General features: G+C 46.0%; 1 protein-coding gene across 7 annotated transcripts in view; it reads right to left on the reverse strand.

Annotated features, from left to right (window-relative positions):
• Positions 1-27073, reverse strand: part of LOC147114145 (teneurin-2-like) — a 1360318-nt gene that overhangs the window by 356358 nt on the left and 976887 nt on the right. For all 7 annotated transcript variants that reach the window (XM_085995783.1, XM_085995782.1, XM_085995780.1 and 4 more), the window contains one exon: positions 13406-13640. In XM_085995783.1, the coding sequence (XP_085851909.1) occupies positions 13406-13640 (235 nt within the window). The remainder of the gene's footprint in view (positions 1-13405; positions 13641-27073) is intronic.

Raw genomic sequence — 27073 nt, forward strand, 5'->3', positions numbered from 1 at the left:
CGCTGCCCGGCTTACCCACCACGAGGTAGTAGAAGAAGCTGACAGTCGCTGATGGAGGCTTCGAGGTCAGGATGTCTTCTGCACTCCGGTTGCTCGATGCCTGCCACTCGACGTGTCTTCCCGTAGGTGATGAGGGTGGAAACCTCTCTTCGACGTCCTGTCTGTGGACGAAGTCGCCGTGGAAATTACTGCAGCAGGGTAAGAATCGGACTCGTCGCCACTGTTAAGTCTGTGTGTTATAGTGAGAATTACTACACAGACCACAAGAGTAAATTCAACAGGTCTTTACTGGTTGGAGGTCAGACTATACTGAATACAATATTATTACACTGTGCTTATATACCGGTCGTATACAGCAGCCAAAGAAAGTAGTACCTTTCTTAAGGTGGACCAGGCTTAAGTTCTCTTAAGGTGGAACAGGTTACATACACCACACCCGCCATCTTAAAGAAACATGCAGAAGTCTTTAATGGAGAACTGGGTAGCATGAAAGATATTACTGTGAAGCTTCCTATTAAGCAGGATAGCAAACCCAAGTTCATGAAGGCACGACCCGTACCTTATGCCATCAGACCAAAAGTCGAGGCTGACTTAGAAGTCCTAGTTGAAAGCGGAGTACTAGAACCAGTCAGCGTGAGTGAATGGGCAACGCCCATCGTACCAGTGCTTAAGAAAGGGGGTGAAGTTAGGATATGTGGAGATTTTAAAGTAACTGTTAACCTTGTATTGTCAGTGGAGCAATATCCGCTTCCCCATATTGATGATTTGTTTGCGGGGCTTGCTGGGGGCCAGAAGTTTAGCACAATCGACCTCTGTCAAGCCTACCTGCAAATGCATGTGGGTGAACAGTCACGAGAAATGCTGACTATTGTGACGCATAAGGGCCTATTTAGATATCGTCGACTTCCTTTCGGAATTACTTCAGCTCCAGCGCTTTCCAACGTGCTATGGACCAGATCCTTAGTGGATTGCCTGGAGTTCAGTGCTACTTAGATGATATCTTAGTTACTGGGTGTGATGACCAAGACCATCTGCATAACTTGGACGCAACGCTACAGAGACTGAGGGATTACGGACTCAGAGTTCGCAGGGATAAATGCGATTTTTTTCAGGCATCAGTTGAGTACCTCGGTCATGTGATCGATGCCACAGGCCTTCACAAGGTACCGTCCAAGACCAAGGCAATCGTGGATGCCCCAGCACCTGAAAATATCAGCCAGCTGCGTTCTTTTCTAGGGTTACTGAACTACTATGGACGGTTCATACCGAACCTAGCCTCGATGCTAAGGCCGCTGCATTGGTTGCTATGTAAAGACAAGAAGTGGGAATGGACTAACAAGTGCCAGGAGGCGTTCATGACAGCAAAGGACATGCTCCTGAAGTCAGAAGCTTTGACGTATTTTAACCCTTCATTACCAATACAGTTAGCTTGCGATGCATCGTCATATGGTGTGGGAGCGGTTGTTTCTCATATCATGCCAAACGGGGAAGAGAAGCCGATAGCATTCACATCTAGGACTTTGAACAGAGCTGAAACTAACTACGCCTAAATAGAACGAGAAGCACGGAGCATCGTTTTTGCCGTTCGCAAGTTTCACCAATATTTGTATGGGAGACAGTTCACCCTACTAACAGATCACCGTCCTCTCATGACCATCTTCGGGCCACATACAGGGATTCCGTCACTTGCTGTTAGCAGAATGCAAAGGTGGGTCTGCACACACATTTGACATTAGATATCGCAAGTCTGACCTGCACGGCAATGCCGACGGTCTTTCCAGGTTGCCGCTGCCTGTCACCAAGCCTATGATGCGTAGCATGGACATCTGCTATTTTAGGCAGGTGGAGAACGTGCCTGTTACTTCGACACAGGTCCGATGAAACACCAGAGACGACCCAGTGTTGTCTGCAGTGCTGGACATTATCATCAGGGGCAAGCTTGATAGCGATGACCCAAACCTGAAACCATATCTCTTAAGGAGAAATGAACTGTCGGTGCAGTCTGGATGTTTGCTGTGGGGGAGGAGAGTGGTTATTCCACCATCGTTATGGAAACCAGTGTTACAGCAACTACACTCCGGACATTGCGGAATGGTTTGTATGAAAGAAATAGCGAGGTGCTACTTCTGGTGGCCGGGTATGGATGGACAGATTGAGGACAAGGCGAAAACCTGTTCCTCATGTCAGAGAGTTCGTAATGTGCCACAGCTTGCACCTCTTCACCCCTGGGATTTTCCGGAGGAAGCATGGCACCGCATTCATGTAGAATTTGCAGGTCCATTCGAGGAGAGAATGTTCCTGGTGGTTGTTGACGCGCACAATAAGTGGCCAGAGGTTGTTATAATGAGGTCCACCACCGCTGAGAAGACCATCGAGAAGTTAGGTGAGGTGTTCAGCCGATTTGGATCTCCAATGCAACTTGTCTCAGACAACGGTCCACAGTGGGTGTCACAAGAAATGGCTACCTTCCTGCAGGTGAATGGCGTACAACATATCAGGGCTGCACCATACCACCCTGCGACCAATGGTCTAGCTGAGAGGTTTGTTCAGACCATGAAACACTCTCTAAAGGCATCGCAAGGCCAGGGAACGCTTCATCAGCGCCTGAATAGTTTCCTGTTGAGTTGCAGGAACACACCACATGCGACCACAAAAGCATCACCTGCCACTCTACTGCTCAAAAGAGAGCTACGAACCAACTTCGACCTGCTGAAACCGCCAAAGGTGAAAGACGTGGTACAGTATCAGCAGGACAAGCAGATCAAGCGACGTGAACAACGCTCCAAAGACAGAGTCTTCAGTCCAGGTGAACATGTGTTGGCACGGAACTACAGTGGTGGACCTAAGTGGGTTCCTGCTACTGTCATTGCACAGACTGGTCCAGTATCCTACACCGTACAGACACCTGAGGACATTGTCTGGAAGAGACACACCGATCAGCTTCTACGAAGTGCAGCAACACCCGCTGAACCACCAACAGCAGTGTATCTGCCATTGGGTGACGCTGTGGGTCATCCGCCTTCTACACCGAGAGGCTTACCTTCTGAGGAAGCAGCCGCTTCAGCTCCTATCTCATCAGCAAGGGAGACCTGTATACAGGCACCTCAGGCGCCTACACCTGTGTTGACGTCACCTGTGAGAGACAATGAACTGGAGAGCCAGGTTGACCGCCGGTATCCTACCAGAGAGCGGCGGGCCCCTATACGTTTGAACTTATAGTTCAGAGGCTTCCCCTTTATCTGGGGCAGAATAATCCCCATGGGTACAGCCATGGTTGGAGGAAGTCTACCCTCACTTCCAGGTTATTGTGTTTTAAAAATTTTGTGGTTCTATTGGGACATCTAATGTAAGAGGGGAGGAGATGTTGTGTATTTTGAATGTTGTATTTGAATTATCCCACATAGCTTACCGTAGTTGTGAATGCACTATGGGAAACAGAGTGCTTTGGGTTGAGAAGATTCTCTAAAGAGGTGGCTGTTAACTGAACTCTGTCTCCTGCATACATTTTTAATTGTTATACAAGCAAGGTTATTAAACTCTTGAGATATAACACAGGGCACTTAGAAAAGTTCAAGGTAATCAGGCAGAGTCAACATGGTTTTGTGAAAGGAAAACCATGTTTAACCAATTTATTGGAGTTCTTTGAGGAAGTAACATCTGCAGTGGATAAAGGGGAACCGCTGGGTGTACTGTACTTAGATTTCCAGAAGGCATTTGATAAGGTGCCACATCAAAGGTTATTGCGGAAAATAAAAGCTCATGGTGTAGGGGTAACATATTGGCATGGATAGAAGATTGGCTAGCTAACAGGAAACAGAGAGTAGGCATAAATGGGTCATTTTCTGGTTGGCAAGATGTAACGAGTAGTGTGCCACAGGGATCAGAGCTGGGGCCTCAACTTTTTACAATTTATATAAATGACTTGGATGAAGGGATTGAAGGTATGGTTGCTAAATTTGCTGATGACACAAAGATAGATAGGAAAGTAAATTGTGAAGAGGACATAGATAGGTTAAGTGAGTGGGCAAAGATCTGGCAAATGGAGTATAATGTGGGAAAATATGAAATTGTCCATTCTGGCAGGAAGAATAAAAAAGAAGCATATTATCTAAATGGTGAGAGATTGCAGAGCTCTGAGATGCAGAGGGATTTGGGTGGCATGAATCGCAAAAGGTTAGTATGCAGGTACAGCAAGTAATTAGGAAAGCTAATAGAATGTTATTGTTTAATGCGAGGGGAATTGAATACAAAAGTAGGGAGGTTATGCTTCAGTTATACAGGGCATTGGCGAGACCACATCTGGAGTACTGCGTATAGTATTGGTCTCCTTATTTAAGGAAGGATGTAAATGCGTTGGAAGCAGTTCAGAGAAGGTTTACTAGACTAATACCTGGAATGGGCAGGTTGTCTTATGAGGAAAGGTTGGACAGGCTAGGCTTGTATCCGCTGGAGTTTAGAAGATTAAGAGGTGACTTGATAGAAACATATAAGATCCTGAGGGGTCTTGACAGGGTGGATGTGGAGAGGATGTTTCCTCTTGTGGGGGAATCTAGAACTAGGGGTCACTGTTTAAATATAAGGGCCTAGAAATTCAGTATAGCCACTTTTGGGGCGGTAAAGTCGGGCGGGCGCTAAAGTTTGCGCCCGCCGGAAAGTGGAGGCCACTTCGCCGATATTCAGTAGCTTTGGCCAAGGAGTTTGGGCGAGCGCTAAAACTGGCGTTGCACCCCTCTCTTTAGGCGCTAAGCCGGCGGTGCAGAGTGATACCGCCGAGGCCGGGCGCAGCGCAGGTGCGGTCATGTTTTGATTGACAGCAGACACCCTGACGTCAGCCAGCTCTTAAAGGGGGAAGGGTCGACTTGGTCTGCTGCCACGCCCTGGATACTGCAGCCCTCCAGCTAGGCCTAAACACTGCTGCTGGAGAGAAATAGCGCCAGCAACGATGCAGAGGGCCCGTGAGCGAGCGCAGCGCTTCTCTGCCCATGATTTGAAGGTGATGCTTAGGGGTTTGGAGAAGAGAAGAGATATCTTGTGCCCGGACAGTGGCAAGAAGGCTCCCAAGAGGCTGTACAGGAGAGCCTGGAGGGAAATCGCCCAGAGGGTCACAGCCAACAGCGATGTCCCCAGGACTGCTGACCAATGCCGGAAGAAGTTTAACGACCTCACTCGGTTGGTCAGGGTGAGTACCCTTTCCAGTGTCCTCCTCATCCTTGCATGTGCACCTCACATTATGGGCAAAGGGACCTCAAAGGCCTAATGGCCAGCCCTCCTCCAGCAGCTATGGCACTGGCATGCTCATCAATAGCACTTTCTGCACTTTACACACTGGCCAAGCTATTCGACCATGGGAGGCAGTGCACACACCAACAGGGCACCACACTGGCCAAGCTATTCGACCATGGGAGGCAGTGCACACACCAACAGGGCACCACACTGGCCAAGCTATTCCACCATGGGAGGCAGTGCACACACCAACAGGGCACCACACTGGCCAAGCTATTCCACCATGGGAGGCAGTGCACACACCAACAGGGCACCACACTGGCCAAGCTATTCCACCATGGGAGGCAGTGCACACACCAACCATGGGAGGCAGTGCACACACCAACAGGGCACCACACTGGCCAAGCTATTCCACCATGGGAGGCAGTGCACACACCAACAGGGCACCACACTGACCAAGCTATTCCACCATGGGAGGCAGTGCACACACCAACAGGGCACCACACTGGCCAAGCTATTCCACCATGGGAGGCAGTGCACACACCAACAGGGCACCACACTGTACTTAGAGGCCGTCCTTTCTCTTGCAGGCCAAGCTGGCGCAGAATCTGAAGAGCCGGACTGTCACCGGGGGAGGCCGTTCCCAGTTCCAGGAGCTCAGTGACCTGGAGGAGCGCATGGCTCGACTCATGCGTGCCCGGGCGATTGGCCCCGTTGCTATTGGAGATGCCGACCCTGTGCTGGGCCCCAATGGTAAGGACATGACCGTTTGGACCTCTCTCGGTCCCCTTGCGCTTCAGATCTACATCCTTTGCCACTGTCCCACCAATGCGTATAATGCCACCACTCATGCCTCCCTCGCTGACGCCCTGTCCTCACTCTAAAGCTACTCTTGTGCCTTCCTGCTTTCAGCTGGTTAGGAGGAGGTCCCTGAAGCTGCGAGTGTCAGTCCCTCGGAAGAGGAGGACGATGAGGAGCAAGAGGAAGGCGGCACATCGGGGGAACCCTCATCCGCGCCAGGGGATGGCAATGGAGGGGACACGTCTTGCCTGGAGGAGAGCCAGGGGGAAGTGTTGCAGGGGGGTGTAGCTCCTGTGCCCAGTGGCGTCCAGCCACGCGGGAAGGGTCGGCCAGCACGGCTGCCTTCTCCCCAGAGGGGGGAAGTGTTGCAGGGGAGGGCAGTTGCTGGGCCCAGTGGCGTCCAGCCACGCGGGAAGGGTCGGCCAGCTCGGCGGCCTTCTCCCCAGAGGGAGAGTCCGGCCTCCAGTCCGGAGACGGTCCTCGCCCAGGAGGTGCGCCTCCTTGATCAAATGTCCGCGGACTCGGAGCGTCGCCACACCGAGTTCATGGGGGTTGTGGCACAGTTGCCTCAGGCCATTGAGTCCCTGGCTCATAGTGTGGCCAATTTCGGGGACTCACAGGCCAGGGGTTTCGAACAACTCGCGGCAGCACAGGCCAGGGGTGTTGAACAATTCGAGGCATCACTGGACACAAGTCGGGCAGAATTCAAGGCATCACAGGACGCGAGTTGAGAGTTCATGAGTGGTGCCGTGCAGACACTGGCTGGTCTGATGCGGGCACAGACCAGGGCAGTATGGGCACTCACTTCTGCCACACTCGCTGTGTCACAGACGCATCGCCAGGGCACCCGCCGCGCTGCTGCAGCACAGCGGTCTGTCCTTCACCAGATTGCTGCGCTTGCTGCAGTGCCAGCCCGGCCGACTGCCAGTGTCTCTGGCGACCAGCGAGCGCCTGGCATCAGCCAGCTTGCCCCCATTGCTCCAGCCGCCACTGCCACTCCCCCAGCAAAGCTGCGACGAGCTGCTGGAAAGACTGATGCTGGCCAGCCACAGCTGCAGCAGTCAGCAGCCGGCCCCTCCAGGGCCGGACCTCGTCTAGGCCGACCCCCAAGGGCATCTGCCGTCACGCATTGTGCCCCTCAGGAGCCTTCCCCCAGCCTTGCAACACCCACAGGGCCCAGGTTGAGGCGGAGCAGCAGGTCGGCCAGGGGCCGGAGAAGCCTGCACAAGGACTCGCCCTCTCGGCACACAAAGTAGAGTGTGTTGCCAAATGTTTTTTTATATGGGGGTGTTTGTGTTCTCTATGGGGGGGGTTTATTTTGGTAAGGCCGAAGATGAAGGCCAATTGGATGGACAAGTTTTGTTGTTCCTCCCCAGGTTGTGGGAGTGAGATATGTTTTTGACTGTTTTTTGGGGGTCTTGTCTGTTTTTGTGTTTCATGTGGGAAGGGCCCTGAGTTTGTTAAATAAAGCTTTTTATTTATTCAGCTTGTCCATGTGTGATGTTTCAAGTGGTTGTTGCGTTAACCGGCTGAGGGCTTGCGGAGCGGCTGCATTCAGGTGTGTTCATTGCCACAAGCCATTCCCTGACAGGGGGCCTAGAAGTGTCGTTCAATAAGCCGCCGACGGACGGCCCTTGGACCTTGTGGCTCCCTCCTGGGCTGGTACTCCTCCTCCTCCTCCTCCTCCTCCTCATGGTCCTCCTGCTCGTCCTCCTGAGGTGGTGGTCCAACGTGAGGTGGCAGTGCCTGAGTCCTGCGGATAGCCAGGTTGTGCAGCATGCAGCAAACGACGACGAACTGGGAGACTCTATCCGGCGAATACTGTAGAGAGCCGCCGGAACGATCCAGGCAGCGGAACCGTTGCTTGAGGACGCCAATCGTTTGCTCTATGATGTTCCTTGTGGCTTGATGGCTTTCGTTGTATGCCTCCTCAGCAGGGGTCCTGGGCGTGCGGAGCGGGGTCATGAGCCATGTACACAAAGGGTAGCCCTTGTCCCCGATAAGCCATCCTCTTGGGGGAGGCTGTGCCTGGAACATGTCAGCCACAGCAGTCTGGCGCAGGATAAATGCATCGTGGCTGCTTCCTGGAAAGCGGGCATTGACAGCTAGGATGCGCTGCCTGTGGTCACACACCAGCTGTACATTGAGGGAATGGTAGCCCTTCCGGTTGCAGTAATCCTCGGCATTGTCGATAGGTGCCCGCATAGCCACATGCGTGCAGTCAATGGCGCCCTGCACCATGGGGAAGTCGGCGATCCTCGCAAATCCGACTGCACGCTGCTCCTGCCTCTCTAGGGTCATGGGGAAGGAGATGAATTGGTGTCTCCTTGCGAAAAGGGCATCGGTGACCTGCCGGATGTAGTGATGCACGGCGAACTGGGAGATGTTCGCTATGTCCCCAGCAGCGGCTTGGAAGGAGCCGCTTGCATAAAAGTTCAGAGCCACCGTGACCATCACTTCCACCGACAGAGACGTCCTGCACATCAGCTGTGGACGCAGATCTCTGTGAAGCAGCTGGCAGATCTCTGCAACCACCTCCCTTCTGAAGCGCAGCCTCTTAACACAATGCGCGGCAGTCATGGTGAGATAGGACACCTGCTGCCGGTATTCCCTGAGTGGGTAAGGCCTACGTTGCCGACGCCTGATGGCCCCTCTGCGTCTAGGCATGGCTGCCCCTCTCACACAGCGTCTGCGAGCTCTTCGCACATAATGCTGGAACTGAGGGTTGCAACCCCATGCAGCCCCCATAATATACTTGCAAACAGTGAAATCACAATGAGTCAAATTTCCAAGCTCTGGCCAGAAGCCAAAAATACCTCTCCTATGTTGTCCCAAATCAGTAAGGTCTGTTCCTTGGTCTCTGTCCAGAAATCCAAAGCACTAAAGTCATTGCAGCAAAATGGCTGGCCTTTATAGTTCAGTCTAAGTGCCCTTTAATTAGCGCTCCCCGAGGCCCGCAGGGCCTCTGCTGCGCTCCACTTCACAGTTCTTAACAGTGCCACGCCCACATTGGGCGGGCGCCACTGAAGTTCCGGTTTGGGGCGCACAAACAGCGTTGCACGACGAAATGACGTCATAAGCTGCGCGTGCAGCTGAGCGCGCGCAAACACTTTGCGCCGGCGCTAACTGTCAACTGAAGTTGGGCGTAGGCGCAGATCGGTCTGCGCCCGGGCGCTAAGTGCCTAGCGCTCGAAATCTACCCCTCTTATGGCGCTAACAGCTGGCTAACGCAACTGAATTTCTAGGCCAAGGGGTCTCCCATTTAAGACAGAGATGAGGAGAAATTTTTTCTCACAGAGGGTCGTGAGTCTTTGGTACTCTCTTCCTCAGAGGGTGGTGGAAGCAGAGTCTTTGAATATTTTTAAGGCAGAGGTAGATAGATTCTTGATAAACAAGTGGGTAATGGGGGTAGGTGGGAATGTGGAGTAATAAGATCAGCCATGATCATATTGAATGGCGGAGCAGGCTCGAGGGGCCAAGTGGCCAACTCCTGCTCCTAATTCGTATTTTCGTATGTATGTTCGTATGATATGTAATTCTGTCCCCAGGTTGCTGAGATGTCCCCCTCTCTCCGTCTCCCACCTCCAGCAGCTCGGCCACTCCCCAGGCTTCCATTGCAGCCTCCTCTGCTGTTGTGAGGGTGGCAAATGATGGCGGTCCACCTCCAGTTCTCTCCCTCTCCCTCTTATTGTGGGCTCTTATCCTGCAAATAGGGAAAGAAGAGAAGGTTGAGTGAGAGTGATGGAATGTGTAAGGAATGGATGGGTTACATCTTTAGAGGGTGTCTATCATGGAGTGGGGTGACAATGCCAAATGGCCTCCTTGTATGTTGTTAGTTGGTATGATTGCATTAGGATGAGGGTGAGTGTGAGGAGTGGCTAGTAAGATGGGGATGTGATAATGTAGAAAGAGAGAAGGGGATGGGTGAACGTGCAAGATTTGTTGGTGTGAGTAATGATGTGCAGACTGATAGGGATGTGATGAGAGGCACAGCAGGATGAAGTTGAGTGTGGCTTTGTACTCACCTTTTCTGATCTAATGAGATCATTGAAACATTTCTGGCACTGCACCCAGGTCCCCCTGACTGTTGGCCTCCTCTACAATTTGGAGCCAGGCTCTTTTTGTCTCCTGGGGTGGTCTCTTCCACCCATCAGAAGGGAAGAGGACCTCCCTGCATGCTGTGACTCCCTCCACAAGCATATGGAGGGAGTCATCGGAGAGCCTGGGTGCAGCCCTCTGCCTCTGTGCATGTTTCCAAGTGTTTGGAGCAATCAAAATCTCCAGTGCAGTGACTGCACACTCCTAGATGAATCTTCAAATGCATTGTGGCCATGACTCCTTTAAATCTACTGGTTGAAAATGCATCATGGATGACGTCATCAGACCCGCACCATTTAACTGGGCCGGGTAATGCGCTGGGTGGGCTTAATAGGCCCCATTAGTGCAAAGTCAATTTCTGGAGCGGGATGGAAGCAGCAATGGAGTCATGACCTGCCACGCCGACCGCCCACAACCGACCCGCCCAGGTAAGGAAAATTCCAGCTGATGTTTTTATTTAGCAACTCTATTAGATACAGAACCATTATCAATCAATGGAAGTTACATCAAAGTGTAGTACATCAGAGAGTGTTATGTAAGTTTTATAAGATTAGTCTACTGGAAAGGGAATCATAAACAACCTCTACTATATGCGGCACTGATATATTAGGTGAGCCTGTGGGAGAAAGCTTTACTTTATTAATATTTAACTGGCAACAGGCTACAGAATGTTGATCTATTCAGCACAGATCAGATTTTATATGGAATTTCTGATCACAATGGCCTCTGTTTACAGGTGATGTTTTTCTAGAAACAGCTAAATTGTGCATGCCAAACCACTTTAAACATTCATTCCAGCGACAACATAAATCTTTTAAAAGCAGCATTAAAGAGTTTTCAAGGCTACACTAATTGTTTGCAGATCAATTTGAGTTGGCATTGCCCACCTTAAAATAAAAGTCACACTCAATTATCCCATTTTGAGTTGTTAATCGGTGAAGTCGAGGTTGGGTTTCTTTTCATTTTTTTCCTGTTGTCTCTTCAGGTCGCCCCTCCCTTGATAGAAACATGCCCTGTTTACAGAACTCTGCCAATGGTATGCTTTTCCCAGAGAGGATCAGGAGAGAGGCATCCAATGACTCACCCTATAAATTCTCCATCTACTTATTCAGGGAATTCAGGAGAAACTTCTTTACCCAAAGAGTGGTAAGAATGTGGAACATGCTACCACAAGGAGTAGTTGAGGGAAATAGCATAGATGCAGTTAAGGGGAAGCTAGATAAGCACATGAAGGAGAAAGGAATAGAAATGATAGGGTTAGATGAAATGGGGTAGGAGGAGGCTCGTGTGGAGCATAAATGCCGGCATGGACCAAGTGCCTGGATGGCCTGTTTCTGTACTGTAGGTTCGATGTAACACTTAGTCTATCTCTGTCTTCAGGGAAGCACCTCACCTTCTTCTCACCCAGGACAACCTAAACTGAGAGCAGGAATGTACTGTGCGGCAATTGTCGGGGAGGATGAGCCACTTTCCTCCTCTTCCCTTAGCATAATGCACGTGCACATCACTCATCCAACGACCTGGCAAATTTTGTTTTTAGAAAATAAAAGAAGGATTTCAATGTGCTTTACACACCAGAAAAAAAAAGCAAAGAAAACTCTACCAATTTTAAGGGATGAAGATCAGCCACTGCCTGAAAGCTAACTTCTGCCCACTGATGGTGTCAGTAAAGCACCAGAATACCTCAATTTACAAGATGGATTTTAAATGTGGCAGTGGGCGATTTATCATTTCAATTGGTTATTGCTGCACAGTCTCTCCAGAGCCTTATTTGAGGAATTCCTATGCTTACAAATGGCCACTAACACAGCAAGGCCATCCTAACAAGTGCTGAGCAGCCCCCGATGCCTGAAATGAAGATGCCGCTGGTATTTACTGGTAATGTAGTGTCATGCAGGGCTCAAATGCAACTTATTTTTTTTCCCAGCTGCGGAATTTATTTTCTTTCCTTGCAAGTGGCAATGGCCTTCCCCAGCAAATTCTCTTTTCCTACTGGGAAAACCAACGTGAACTGAAGCAATACAACCAGGATGAGAATCCAACTGATTAAAGCACAATCACTGGACAAGTGCTGTCATGAGCCTACACATCTGTGAAAGTTGCATTGTTCAATTCCCCACACCAGCACTGTACAGAGATTGATCACTGTGGCACCAGGACACAAACTCACTGCTCCTGCTCGCAACATTTTTCTGATGCAGCTCAATCTTAACAGTTTTGTTTTTAAATAGCATGAACTTATTTTTCCAAGATATTTCAGAATTGTATCTGGGAGGATATCAATAGAATTCAAAAAGAAAAAAAAACAAACTCCAGTTTCTAAATCATTGTCCTATTTGTTCATTAATTCAACAATCCAACATGAAAAAAAAGAGAAGCTATATTAAGGGGATTCCTTTTCTAAAATGTGTTGCCACCTCCAGATATACTCCCAACCTCTAAACCAGTCAAACACAGGAATAGTCCACAAAAATCAGGCATTTTTTTCTGACTGTTCACCTATCGATCATTCAAGCTGATATTGAGATCCAATTTGGAATCTCTCGCCTTGGGTGCAGCCCAACAACTAAAGTGCATTGTAAAATTGGCAAATGTGTTAGAAACGACACCTGGAAGAGGTGATCTCACACTTATAAGGGTGGACGTGGGCAGTGCAGGAAACTCTTTTTTATCCGGCACCGACGGGACCGGCGTGGTGCCGGTTTATCAAAAAGTCCGGATTACAGAGAGGTATAGTTAAAAGGTACGAGAGCTCCGTACACAGCAACAAAGCCAGGCTTCCCTGTTGCTTAGCAACAGCTGCAGGAACCCCGGCCACAGACCAAGCATCCCTGTTGCTTAGCAACAAGTGCAGGAACCCCGATTACACAACCACAGATCCAGGAACGGCCACTAATATGAAGTAAAACTTACCTGAACCTACTCCAGAATTTTGCCGGTTAACAGAGATTTCCGGTTATTTAGGTGCCAGTAAATCGAGAGTTTCCTGTAGTACAAAAGCACCGAGTGTGAAGCCTTGCCAAAAAAGTTAAAAACAAACTCTGGTACTCCATTATTCACTTATTAAAAATCAAAGTGCTGATGGAAGGCTAGTGAGCAGCACTCTACAGGTGTGTCTGAGCAGAGTTGCATGGTGTTCTGCCGCCTGAAGTTCTCGATGATTTGCTGAGCCACGGAACATGTCATGAGGAAGGTTGAGCTGAAAGTTGATTGCATTCAGTGTGCAATAAAATCCAGCAAGCCTGAGCAATACAAGATAAGAATAAACCTTCTTTTACAATACCTCGTCTCCAGTGGCACGTTGCTGTTCAGAACCCAGCTGTCCTGCAGCTGAACAGACTCGGGTGTGGTAGGCAGCTCATTTGGTGCAGCGGAAGGGGCATGAATCTGGTTCCTTCTGTTCGTCAAGGAGTTTCTGTTGAGGGAGTTGGCAGATGAGTGGTGGTGAGAGAGCGTCTGGTTGTGAGGTGGTGGAAGAGGAGGCCGGAGAGTGGACTGGCTGTGATGGTTTGGAGGACCTGCAGAGAAGGGAAGAGCACAATCATCAGCACGCTGTTATACATACTCTTCCTTCACCCAGTTAAGTGGGCAAGATAAAAAATATACCTTTCATAAATCTGTTGACACTTATTGCAATGGGGGAAAGTGGCATCGAATTACCACAGGCTTCACATATTTTGTTCACATTATGTATACTGAAATCTTGTTCCCCTGTAATTCAGTCAAATAAAGCTTCACAGCATTGCAGTAAAGACAGGCAATCACAGCCCTGCTGTGTTCATCCATTTTTGTTTCCCACATCTGGGAACTTGCCGTTCAACTCTGCTACACTGGTTCTTTTTTCAATGCTAAGCATTTATCTTTTCATCTATATCATAAATAATAGCCTATTTAGGAGCTTGTTTCAAGGCAGCTCCATATCTTGGGGGTTCAGATGACATTGATAAACTGCTCGAGCTTCGCACCTGTGGTTTATGTCACCGTCAGAACCCCTTCATGTGTTACTGACTTGTAACAAATTCCTTGCTGTCTTTTATCCTCCAAGTAAACGTTTGCCACCAATGGATACTTGCAGGAGTTCCAGGTGAAATTTCTATAGCAGTTAATTTTACACCATGGAAATCTAAAGAGTACTCAAATTAAATTGTGTGGACTGCACAGAGTGAAGCAACAATTGCGATAATGAGGAGACCTGCTTGCTCTTAACAAGCTGAGGTAGACGTCAGGGTAATAAGCAGATTCTGAAGAAAATGTAACAAAGGGACTGTAGTGAGCCTTTTGAATAGTTTTAATTACAGGAGCATATTGTCCTGTTCACTCTAAATACTGCTAGTAACACCAGAAGACCAGTACAGAATAAGGAATATTACCCATTTGTACCAGACAGTATTGTCCTTGCATACTGGTACAGAGTAAAGAGCACCTTACTCCTTGACACCTGATAATATTGTTGCTACAAACTTATTGAATATATAGTATATATAATTATTAATCTTGAAGTGGAACTCTGTTCATCTGAATTGTCAAATGTTATACAGGATAATATCTATACATTTATGGGTGTCTCTCAGTATTTGAGGTGGCATCCTTTCTTGTTCCACACGTATCTAATGCGAATAATGCGAATTTTATAGTTAGGTCAATGGGTTAACAGTTCCGCTCAGTGATTGAATTGACTTGGGGAACGGGATGGCTTATAGCTTTTTCTTCAAATAAGATATTCTCTTACTTCTAAAGGACCATTTTTTTTAAGCAAGGATTGCAGGAGCCATTTTGAAGTGGCCAAATGCACTGCTAGACTCCAATAGACTTCTCCCATCTGCAAATTTTGTGACGGTTCTCATATAAAAACTGCAGGACCCAGATCGCAGTTGCTTGTAGTTGTCAACTATGGTGCAAGATGTACTTATAATAAATAGCATAAGCAAAATAAAACACAACCAAAATTTTCATAGGCCTTACAATGACTCTTCCATGCACCACTGAGTTTTGCTATCTGCAACATGTTTCAAATCCCACAGGATGTTTTTTTTAAACTGAAGCAGCTCATAGCGGGCAGAACAATTTGAGCCCACTTAGCTAGCACTTTTGTCATCATGGGTACAAGTCCCAACAGATGCCAATGTGCCACTTGCTGCAAACATGATGAGCTTTGCTAGTTTTAGGCTGGCATATTGACAAGGCAATATAGAGGAAGTGTGCTTGGTACCTGAGCTGGAATTACTTGATGGCACTGATGGGGGAAGGAAGCTGGGGGGGGAAAATACAGACAGAAACTCCCTCACCTCCCCCCAACCCCCGCCACCCCCCAGCACTATTGTTCGTCATCGATTTACGAAAGGGAGTGTGGGAGGTAGAGAAAGAGAAAGATGGAGAGAACATAAGACACAGAATCTGAATCTGAACATAACACAAAAATGAGAGAAACAATAAAAAACAAATCAAATAGTTATCAAAATCTCGGTATTTCAAGATCTATCCCATAATCAGCATCTTAGCTCTGAACATGCTCTTGTAGCTGGAAGGTGATAGATCAATCCTTCACAGGGTAGGATTACTTGACTAATTTGATGGGTTTTAGAGCCAGACACAAGCACAGGAAATGATAATAAAATAACAATTCATGCATTACATTCTTTAAAATGGCTATTTTTTTAAAAAAAGATTGAGCTGATAAACCTTCATAAGATATTGCAGGAATTGGAGTTCGGATGCACAATAACACAAACAGTGTACTCAGCATGCAGCATCAAATGACATGGAAAACAATCTCCGCTTCTTTTCTGCTGTTCCTGATGGCTTCATCTTGCTTAAATGCAGCACTTGGCAGCCACTCAAAGTGGTCACTGAAAATATCTTATCTGCTGTGAACCCCTTCAACCTCCATCTCCATAAAGCAAATTTTATTTGAAAAGCTTTTTTTCAGTATAATTAATTCAGATTGCTTTCCCACTGCACTCAATGCATCTCAGACACTGAGAGTAAACAAAGTCTTTTAGAATTCCAGGTATGTAGGGCACTGAACAATTCAGTTGTTTTAAGCTCACGGTTAAGTGATTGGCAATTAAGTAGCTTTTTTTAAAAAATGCATTAGATATGGTGGCAATATCACAAGAGTTTAATTACAGTCAAATTTCTCTGGACTTGCAGGAGATAAAGAACAAACAAACTTGCATTTCTTCAGAATGTCTGAAATGCTACGCAAGCAATGAATTACTTTTACAGTGTAATCAATTTTGTTATGAAGGCCACCAATTTATGCAAAACAAGGTCCTGCAAACACAATGAGATTTTTGACCAGTTAATTTATTTTGGTGAGGTTAAATGCTGGCCAGGCCACGAGGAAAACTCTCTACTCTTCAAATAATAATACAGAATTGTTTCCATACACCTGAATAGTTAGACAGGGCCTCAGTTTGACATCTCATCCAAAGGATGGCATTTCTGACAATGCAGCACTCTCTCAGTATTGCACTGAAATGTCAGCCGAGAGTCTTGTGCTCAAGACTTGGAGTTGAATCTACAAACTTCTGTCTCGGAGCTAAGAGTGCTAGCAATGTGAGCCAAACTGACACTGACATATTAAATATTAGTTATTGTCATTGTTACTAATGACAGCTATAGCTTTTTTGGGATGGTGGGTGGTGGCGGCGGGGGGGGGCGCGGAGGTGGAAAGACAGATTGATATTTACATCTTTCATCTGTGACACTTGTAAAATAACATTATAGAAATAGATGCGCCAGTTAGAATTCTGTCCTCCATCTTTGGGATAAATTCAGTTCAGACAGACTTTTGGCCGGGTGTATGTGAAATAAATTTGTACGGCCTTAATCCAATTCCTAAATGGGCAGAGGTTGACAGTACAAAACTGCCCGTAATTTAGCACCGACCGGCAGCAAATTTTTCGTTCCACTCAGAGAAACCACAAGGCCTTACACTTGATGTGAGAAATCAAAATGTAACATTAGTGCTATGAGATTAATGCACTTGGTAGTGGGGTGGCAAGATTGTGTGGCATATTTAAACGCAAGAACAGCTGTCCCCAAAGTATTTGTGCACTACGGAACTACTGTCACTGACATTCCCACTGTCACCACACTGCAAAAAATTGCATAATATCACGACACGTCATACCAACTCAGGGCTTCGAGCTCCACCAATATTGCAGCAGTTTTCTGGTATTTTTAAACTCTTCTTTCAGTTTATACCCATGGGTACCCCATTGGATACAATATTTATCTAGAGGACAGACCCGCCATCATAATGCACCAGTCACTGCAGTATTCAGTAGAATCCATCCACTGGATAATATTGCATCTGACAGTGCCACAGTAATGTGTCCGTCCATTGAACGAATCACTGCTGGTTCTAAGCAATTTCTGTTTAGTGAATGATTTGCTTGCTGGAGAATTTAATCAATTGATCAGAAATCAGTGTAAAATATTAGTGAACCCTTTCTATTCCACAGTTTCTTATGTACTTATAACTGCAGTTTGATATTTGCAAAAATGTGAGTGAGTGGTTTAATGCTGTTATTTTAATTTGCGGCATTCTAGTGGATTGTAAAAATAATATATTTTGCAGAGATGGTAATAACTTGAGAATTTACTGAGCTCGACAGTGTTTAGAGCTATGGTCATTAACCCAGGGTGCTTTGGGAATTATGCATTTTCGATTGCCAGTGTCTTGGAGCCAGTAGCTCCTCCTAGATTGTTCCCTGAGGAAATTATCAGCCCTCACTAATTGCCTTTTGTTGCTTTCATTTTTTTTTGAGGTAATTGTTTTGTGCTCATCACAGTAAGAGAAGGTGGTAAATCCTTCAATTTAAAATTCTCATCCTCATGATTAAATCAATTCATGGTCTCACCCCTCCCTATCTCTGTAACCTCCTCCAGCCCGACATCTAACCTCACCCCGCCCCCCCCCGATTCTCTGTTCCTCCGACTCAGGCCTTTTGTGCATCCCCCCCACTCTTTGCCTCGCCATTGTTGGCTGTACCTTCAGCCACCTAGCCCCAACAGTCTAGAATTCCCTCCTTCAGCCGCTCCGTCTCTCAAACTTCCTCTCCTCCTTAAAACCCACTTCTTTAACCAAGGTCTTAGTCAACCATCCCAATATCTCCTTTGGCTCGGCATCCATTTACTTCTGAAGACGTCTCTATGAAGCACCTTGGAAAGCTTTTCTACATTAAAGGTACAATAGAGATGCAAGTTGTTGCTGCTGTTGTTGTTGCCTCAAAGAGAACTCTTTTCTGTTTTGGAAACCCAGCGTCAGCGTTATACACTCGCAGGCCTGAGAATAAAGTCTTTCTACTCTCCCCAACAATGGAGTCGAAAATGGGCCCCTTTGCAAAGTGCAGGGGGTGGGGTGGGGTGGGTGGGAAGGAGGACAACCGGATAGGGGCCTATCCCAGCCAACAGCAGGCGTCATGAATGCCTTGAAGTTGGGAGGAGCACTAATGCTTTTCGGTGGCAGCCACTTGTGCGGCCGCATCCATGTCTGGAAAAGCTGAGCAGAGCAGTCTCGATGCCCGCTCTGTTCAGGACAGCCCAATTTACCTGAGGAATTTTAAAACTGCTGTCAGGCCTCTCATTAGCATATGCAAAGGTCCTAATGGCTGTTGTAGGCAACCACTGTGGAGGCCTGAAAATCAACCCATGCCAGTATAGCGCGGACGTATTTCAGGCGTCCTTGGGGGCGAATGGTATAACCCTGCGAAATTGGTCATTGTTTCCCCCATGAACGGGCACAACGATGAGCAATTTCTATCCCAATGTGCTTGACGTAATTGTGGAAGAACACCCTCTGCTGTGCATTTTTCAACTTCCCACAACAAATACCCTGGTTGAGATTGCAAATTAGTGCTGAATTGTTGACAGAGGCTTCTGACCCACTAGATACTGGGCTGAGACATGGAGAGCTGGGGATGGGGGTGGGGAAAGAGAGAGAAAGTTCCTCTTTCCCCTCTTTTTGACTCCCCAGGACTTCCCAAGTCAAGAAGATAGATGGTCTGGTCTCAGGCCTCTGCCAAAGTTACAGTCACTGGCTGCTTGGGGGGATATCTGAATGTGCTTGCTATCGGATTTTCTCCTCTTCCCTTCTCTTTTGGAGAGGGAAGTAGAGAAGAAAGTGCATGGCCTTTACTCGCTGTGACTCTACAACTACATAGCCAAGAATGGGAACTCCCACGTGGAAGATTAAGGGCTCCAAGCCTGCATTGTAACATCCCATGACTCAATGTGTTGGCACCACCGCCATCATTTTATCAACAGAATTTTTATGCCCTGATATGAAAGACTGGTTTATGTACGTGGCACGATCAAGGAAATGCTGAAGAACCTCCCTGCGGTCATCACTCGAGCTATTGACTCACTTGACATTTCAAAAGCCAGAGTATATGATAAGTTAGATGACAGTGGAAGAAAAATAACACAATAAAAGAAGTAAATTAGAAAAAAAAAGCCACAGCATCAAGATTATTATTATCGGCAGCAACAGCACTATCAATGAACGTGATGTTTGTGTCGGTGAAACAGCATAAAGTGGAACAGGAACCATGTCAGAGAAGATAAACGAATTGTCACAGATTAAAACAATCGCAAAATATCACCAGCGGGTGCACTGTCCCCTGCTTGAAAATAATGGAACAAAAGGCATAAATGTCAATTTCAAATGGAGATTATGATTTAAAATTTTTTCAGAAATATAATCTACCCATTTTTGAGATGGCAGGTGTCAGATTTATTTTGACGGTGGTGGTGGGGCAGAGATTGAAGAAGTTCATTTCTAAAGAGCAATAGCTGAAATTCTCCTTGAAACCATTCCCTAATGTATAGGTTCTGTCCATGGGTCCAACATCACTACATAAGGATTTTCAGGAATGCAAAATCCTATTCACCCCAATAATCCTCTCCTTTTTTAGTGGATCAACGCCAAATACCCAAATTATTTTTTACTTTTTAGAACATTATCTGTTTTCATGAGAACTACGGGAATGGGGAACCTTGCATATTTTCCCCCTTCCTAGCTTGGTAAAACAGATTACAGCACACTCATTGGCCGGGATCTTACCTGAAGAGGCGCATTGGGGGCGGGACTGCTGCCTTTTGGGTTCTAGTCTCACTCCCAATGACGCCTGATGCACAGACGCTATTTTGCGTCAATTGGTCTATTAAGAGAAAGCCGGTGTCAGATGACATCAGTTGATGACGCGTCATCTGCCGGTTTTCTTAAAGGGGTCACCACCATTTCTTTTTGACAGATGATTTTTTTCAGTGTTTGACAGCATTGAGGTGCTGCAAACACTGACAATCACTGTACAAAGGTGAGCCCTTGCCCCCAGGCTCTCCAGTGACTCCCTCCTTAGGCTAAAACAGATGGCAGCTGCAGGTGAAGTTACAGAAGCGATCTGTCACTGGTGAGAGAGGTTCTCCCAATGAGGTGGACCTACACATACAAATCAAAACTTGTTACCTACAGAAAAGTGTAAATGCACTAAAAATGAATTTCCCAATATTTTCTTACCTCTGAAACTCACCAGTGTCCCATTGGATCCTTCACACCACTTCTACAGCTATCATCTATACACAAACATTACAGTAGACCCACAGCACGCCACACTTACCCTGGCAGGGTTTCCTGACGTCGGGAAGCCCGCAGTAGAAGTGTCAAAATTGGAAAAATCCTCTTAACTGCCTGTTAGCTACCTGTTAACAAGCAGTTAAGTGGCTATAATCCTCTTCCTGCCGCTAGGAGTCGGGTCCCTGCGCAAATCAGGGACCCGACTCCCGGGAAGATTGATTGGAGGCGGGTTGAAAGCGGGCTTGGGACCTGCTGCCGATCTTTTTGATTTTGCCAGTAGTCCCGCCTCCAAACCCGACCCCTGAGCACCGGCAAAATTGCCCCCATTGTCTTAACTGCTAAAACCTGCCTAGGATGGAACCTGGAACCTTCCTGGTTCCTGCAGCTAGGAACATAGGAACAGGAGTAGGCCAGTTAGCCCCTCAAGCCTGTTAAGCCATTCAATAAGATCATAGCTGATCTGTCACCTAACTCCATGTACCCGCCTTTGCCCCATATCCCTTAGTACCTTAATATCTTTGGTTAACAAATATCTATAAATCTCAGATATAAAATTAACAATTGACCCAGCATCAATTGCCATTCGCAGAAGAGAGTTCCAAATTTCTACCACCCTTTGTGTGTAGAAGTGTTTCCTGACTTCACTCCTGAAAGGCCTGGCTCTAATTTTTAGACTATGCCCCCCTAGTCCTAGACTCCCAACCAGCAGAAATAGTTTATCTCTATCTACCCTATCAGCTCCCCTTAATATCTTGAAAACTGTGACCAAATCACCACTTAACCTTTTAAATTCCAGGAATACAACCCTAGTTTATGCAATCTCTCCTCATAATTTAACCCTTGGAGTCTGGGTATCATTCTGGTAAATCTACGCTGCACTCCCTCCAAGGCCAATATATCCACCCTAAGGTGTGGTGCCCAGAACTGTGCACAGTACTCCAGGTATGGCCTAACCAGGGCTTTGTACAGCTGTAGCATAACTTCTACTACCAAGTACAGTATTCTAGTCCTCGAGCTATAAAGGCCAGCATTCCATTATCTTTTTTTAAAATTATTTGCTCATCATCAGTCCACTGGCTAAATCAGACATTTTCAAAATTTGTTTTCAAATTACTTTTCTAAATTATAATTTTTGTCTCCACAATTAATGCGTCGAAACATCCGACACGTGTCTTTCCCATCTTGAAGTTAATGGGAAAGATGTGGGTATTGATCAGTTTCACAGTAGATTCATGCCTTGGTTAAAAAAAGACTAAATTAAGCCTTAGATATTTGGAAAGTATTTGCTCTAATTTGGAGCAGAATCTCCAATCCTACATTTTTGACTCACACTGGAGATATATTTTGGAGATGGGCCAATGAATTCTAAGGAGAAATCTGCAGCAGAACAATTCTGTTGAGTGCGCTATATTGTTACTACTGGACCTGTTCCAAGTTTCGTTGAGCTGGATTTTACCAGAAATACGTCTGGGGCGGTATCGGATCGGCCACGCATTACACACAGTGCCTGATATTCAGTTCTATTGCAGTCAACAGAACTGAGTATCAGGCACGGCATAAAATGAGCCGCTGATCCGATACCGGCCGCTTTGCGCCACAGTCCGAGACGAATTTCTCTTCCATTCTGCCAAAGATTGGTGTAAGAATCTGGTTTGTTGTTTTACTGGGCTGTCATCAAACTTTTAAAGCCTTTTATGTAAATTGATTCTTACATCAGATTGCTAAATGTTTAACCTTGTGAACTCAATAATGAGCAACAATCCTGAACTGAATTTAGGAACCAATCACAGTTTAATTTGAAGGAACAAGATATAGTCAAGTTTTCCTTTTTGGATTTCTAAAGGAGTATTATCTAACTGACCAGTGTATTCACTCAATTTATCAAAGACATCGAAAGGTCTCATCAGGACAATCCTAAAGAGGCTGCAAATGGTTTACATGGTTAGATGTAATAACTGTGCTCTTGCAAATTAAAAAGATTTCTTCTCTATCAAAAGTGGAGTTTCGTGGAGGTAGATAAACAATGGCAAACATTTAAAGATAGAATGACAAAATTGCAAAAATTGTTTATACCAATCTGGCATAAAAGGAAATCTAAAAAGGTGACTCAACCGTGGATAACAGGGGAAATTAGAGACAGCATAAAATCCAAAGATAGGGCGTATAAAATAGCCAAAAAAAGCGCCAGAGCGGAAGATTGGGAACAGTTTAAGATAGAGCAAAGGAGGGCAAAGGGCATGATCAAGAGGGGCAAAATAGCTTACGAAAACAAGCTGGCGGAAAATATAAAAACTAACTCCAAAAGCTTTTATAAATATATCAAAAGGAAAAGACTGGTGAAAACCAAAGTTGGTCCATTGCAGTCAGATACGGGGGAATATATAATGGGAAATAAGGAAATGGCAGATCAACTAAATGCATACTTTGGGTCAGTCTTTACGAAGGAAGACACAAAAAACCTCCCTGGGATATCGGGAAAAATAGGGACATTGGCAAAGGAGGAACTGACGCAAATCAATATCTCTAAGGATATGGTGTTAAGGAAGCTAAAGGGATTGAAGGTGGACAAATCCCCAGGGCCTGATAACATGCATCCTAGGGTACTGAAGGAGGTGGCCCTAGAGATAGCGGATGCACTAAGGATGATTTTTCAGAATTCATTAGACTCGGGAACAGTGCCGATGGATTGGAGGGTAGCTAACGTTACCCCACTATTCAAAAAGGGGGGTAGGGAAAAAGCAGGTAATTACAGACCTGTAAGCCTTACATCAGTTGTGGGCAAAATGCTGGAGTCCATCATTAAGGATGAAATAGCGGAGCACTTAGCAAATGGGGACAGGATAGGACAGAGTCAACATGGATTTACAAAGGGTAAATCGTGCTTGACTAATCTATTGGAATTTTTTGAGGGAGTAACTGGTAGAATAGATGGGGGAGAGCCAGTAGATGTGGTGTACCTGGACTTCCAAAAGGCCTTCGATAAGGTCCCACATAAAAGATTAGCATGGAAAATTGAGGCTCATGGGATAAAGGGGAAAGTTTTGGCATGGATAGGGAACTGGCTGTCAGATAGAAAACAGAGAGTTGGAATAAACGGCTCATTTTCTGAATGGCAGGCAGTAACAAGTGGGGTACCACAGGGATCTGTCCTGGGCCCCCAGCTGTTCACAATTTACATTAATGACCTGGATCAGGGAGTCGGATGCAGCATTTCCAAATTTGCAGACGACACTAAACTAGGAGGGGGGGTGGGCTCAGAGGAAGAGACCAGGAAGCTCCAGAGCGATTTGGACAGACTGGGCGATTGGGCGGATAAATGGCAGATGCACTATAATGTGGACAAGTGCGAAGTTATCCACCTTGGGTGCAGGAACGGGAGGGCAAATTATTATTTAAATGGCAATAGATTGGGAGAGGGGGAAGTACAGAGAGACCTGGGTGTTCTTGTACACCAGTCACTGAAGGCGAGCATGCAGGTGCAACAGGCGGTCAAGAAGGCAAACGGTATGCTGGCCTTCATAGCAAAAGGGTTAGAATACAGGAACAGGGATACCTTGCTGCAGCTGTACAGGGCACTGGTGAGGCCACACCTCGAGTACTGTGTACAGTTTTGGTCGCCTCATCTGAGGAAGGATGTTCTTGCCATGGAGGGGGTGCAGCGGCGATTCACCAGGCTGATACCAGGAATGGCGGGAATGACCTATGAGGAGAGACTATGTAGTTTAGGGATGTACACACTGGAGTTTAGAAGATTGAGAGGGGACCTCATAGAAGTGTATAAAATTCTGACAGGTCTAGACAGACTGGATGCAGAAGGAATGTTTCCCTTGGCGGGTGAGAACAGAACTAGAGGACATAATTTAAGGATAAGGGCTAAACCATTTAGGACAGAGATGAGGGGGAATTTCTTCACTCAGAGAGTGGTGAACCTGTGGAACTCATTGCCACAGAGGGCAGTGTACGCCAGCTCATTAAATATATTTAAGAGGGAATTAGATATATTTCTACGGGCAAAAGGGGTTAAGGGTTACGGAGAGAAGGCGGGGACGGGATACTGAATTAAAGGATCAGCCATGATCTCATCGAATGGCGGAGCAGGCACGAAGGGCCGAATGGCCTACTCCTGCTCCTATCTTCTATGTATCTATGTATCTATGTTACTTCTCTCTCTTTTTTCCCCATCTCCAGCTTGCACAATGGAATGGCAGGATGTGGCTTTATATCTGCGATTTTCCACCGCTAAGGTCCTGGGCACCACAAGGATATATTGGCCTTGGAGGGAGTGGAGTGTAGATTTACTAGAATAATACCTGGACTCCAAAGGTTAAATTACAAGGAGGGATTACACAAACTAAGGTTTTATTCCCTGTAATTTAGAAGATTAAGTGGTGATTTGATCAAAGTTTTCAAGACATTACGGGGAACTGATAGGGTAGATAGAGAGAAACTATTTCTGGTGGTTGGGGAGTCTAGGACTAGGGGACATATCTTAAATATTAGAGCCAGACCTTTCAGGAGTGAAGTTAGGAAACATTTCTACACGCAAAGGTTGATAGAAGTTTGGAACTCTCTTCCACAAACGGTAGTTGATGCCAGGTCAGTTGTTAATTTTAAATCAGAGCTAGACAGATTTTTGTCAACCAAAGGTATTAAGGGATATGGAACAAAGGCAGGTATTGGGAGTTTGGTCACAGATTAGACATGATCCCACTGAATGGGGGAACAGGCTCCAGGGGCTAAATGGCCTGCTCTTGTTCCTATGCCTTCAAGGAGAAACCAGGTGAGTAGAGGAACAGCTCCTCCCAAACAAAAGAGGCAATCAAGCAGACAACAGTGCTCGTCACTCTGGGGCTGTTCTTTCGCAGTGCCAGATGGAATAGGGAGCAAGTCAGCTCTCTCCATCTCTTAAGGTGGGAGGCTCAGTGGAGAGGAATGATTGACTTCAAATTTAGCAGCAAATTATATATTGTTTTGGGCTATGGACTCACAACCTCTAGGAACTGTAGTGTTTAATGTTATATATTATATAATTAGATATGTATGCAACAGACAAACCTAACTCCTGAAGTTAATGTTAAACTTTATTTCGTAAATTTATGGCAGGCAGGTAGAGGATTAACAGGTGTGCTGTTGAATGGAAAAATCTGAATAGGAATAAAGAAAGAGCTCTTGTGGTAGGAATGATTTATCGTCAATATTATTCTGAATGCATATACATGGTATGAGTTGAAACTGCACAATCTAATTTCACTTTGAACCCTACAGCCAGCAGAAAGAGTGAAGATTTGCATCTCATCAGCTTGATACAGGATTCTGACCAAGGTCCCAGAGTTGAAAGGGCAGCATTCTGTCTGAATATGTCACCAAGTCGCCTCTTCCATGTATAGTACATTGATGCACATCCCTGTCTTCATATCCTAATTCTACAGCCAACTAAATAGAACCATATAACATACAATACATAAAACTCTTGGTTTAAAAGTGCAGACTGATATCTTTGACTTTGTCACAACATAGAAAAGGCCGTATAATTTAAACAAAGGACGATAAAATATGGTTCCAAAATCAATCGTTCTGAAGTTTTCTGAATCCTATCTCTGGCTTAAAACTTAGGGAGGAAATGGGGTAAAAAATAAACTACTGTAGGTATTGCTTCTTTCCTCATCTAACTTAAGTTCTGCCTGAAAGAACCAACGGTTACTGATGATATAACTCAAGCAAGTAGAGCGTAGCTCCAGGTTGTTTCAGCATAATCAACATGCAGGGAGAATCAGGTTTAATTACCACCTGTTAGAAGAAAAGTACTAATTATCACACACCTTAACTGTTTCTTATTACCAGGTCAACTTAAATTACCCAGTTTAATTTACAAAATGTAAAACCATAGCCATTTTCTGGGACAGATTTCATTACTGGGTCATGCATTACCCCTAATTAAAAATTTCATATATATATTATGAGACTCAAAGGGATCATAAAAACAGCACTAATGAAGCTGTAGAGATGCATTAATAGTAAACGCAGATTTAAACCACAAGGTGCGATGAGCAGTTTTTCTCCACCAGCAATTTCAACTTTGGGTTAATCGTCACTTAATCTTACGATAGTTTGAAATTCTAGTTCCTGGGTAAATTTGGGTTCTATTTAAAGCTCTAACTTTATCTTTGTATCTTATAGAATCATACAGCACAGAAGGAGGTCATTCGGCACATTGTGTCTGTGCCGGCTCTTTGAAAGGGCTATCCAATTAGTTATACTTCCCAGCTCTTTCCCAATAGCCCTGCAAACTTCTTCTTTACAGGTATATATCCAATTCCCTTTTAAAAATTACTACTGAATCTTCTTCCACCACCGTTTCAGGGACTGCAT

Source organism: Somniosus microcephalus, chromosome 8 (genome assembly GCF_052327205.1).
Source record: "Somniosus microcephalus isolate GS21.2 chromosome 8, FLI_Smic_1.0, whole genome shotgun sequence".
Taxonomy (NCBI): Eukaryota; Metazoa; Chordata; class Chondrichthyes; order Squaliformes; family Somniosidae; genus Somniosus; species Somniosus microcephalus.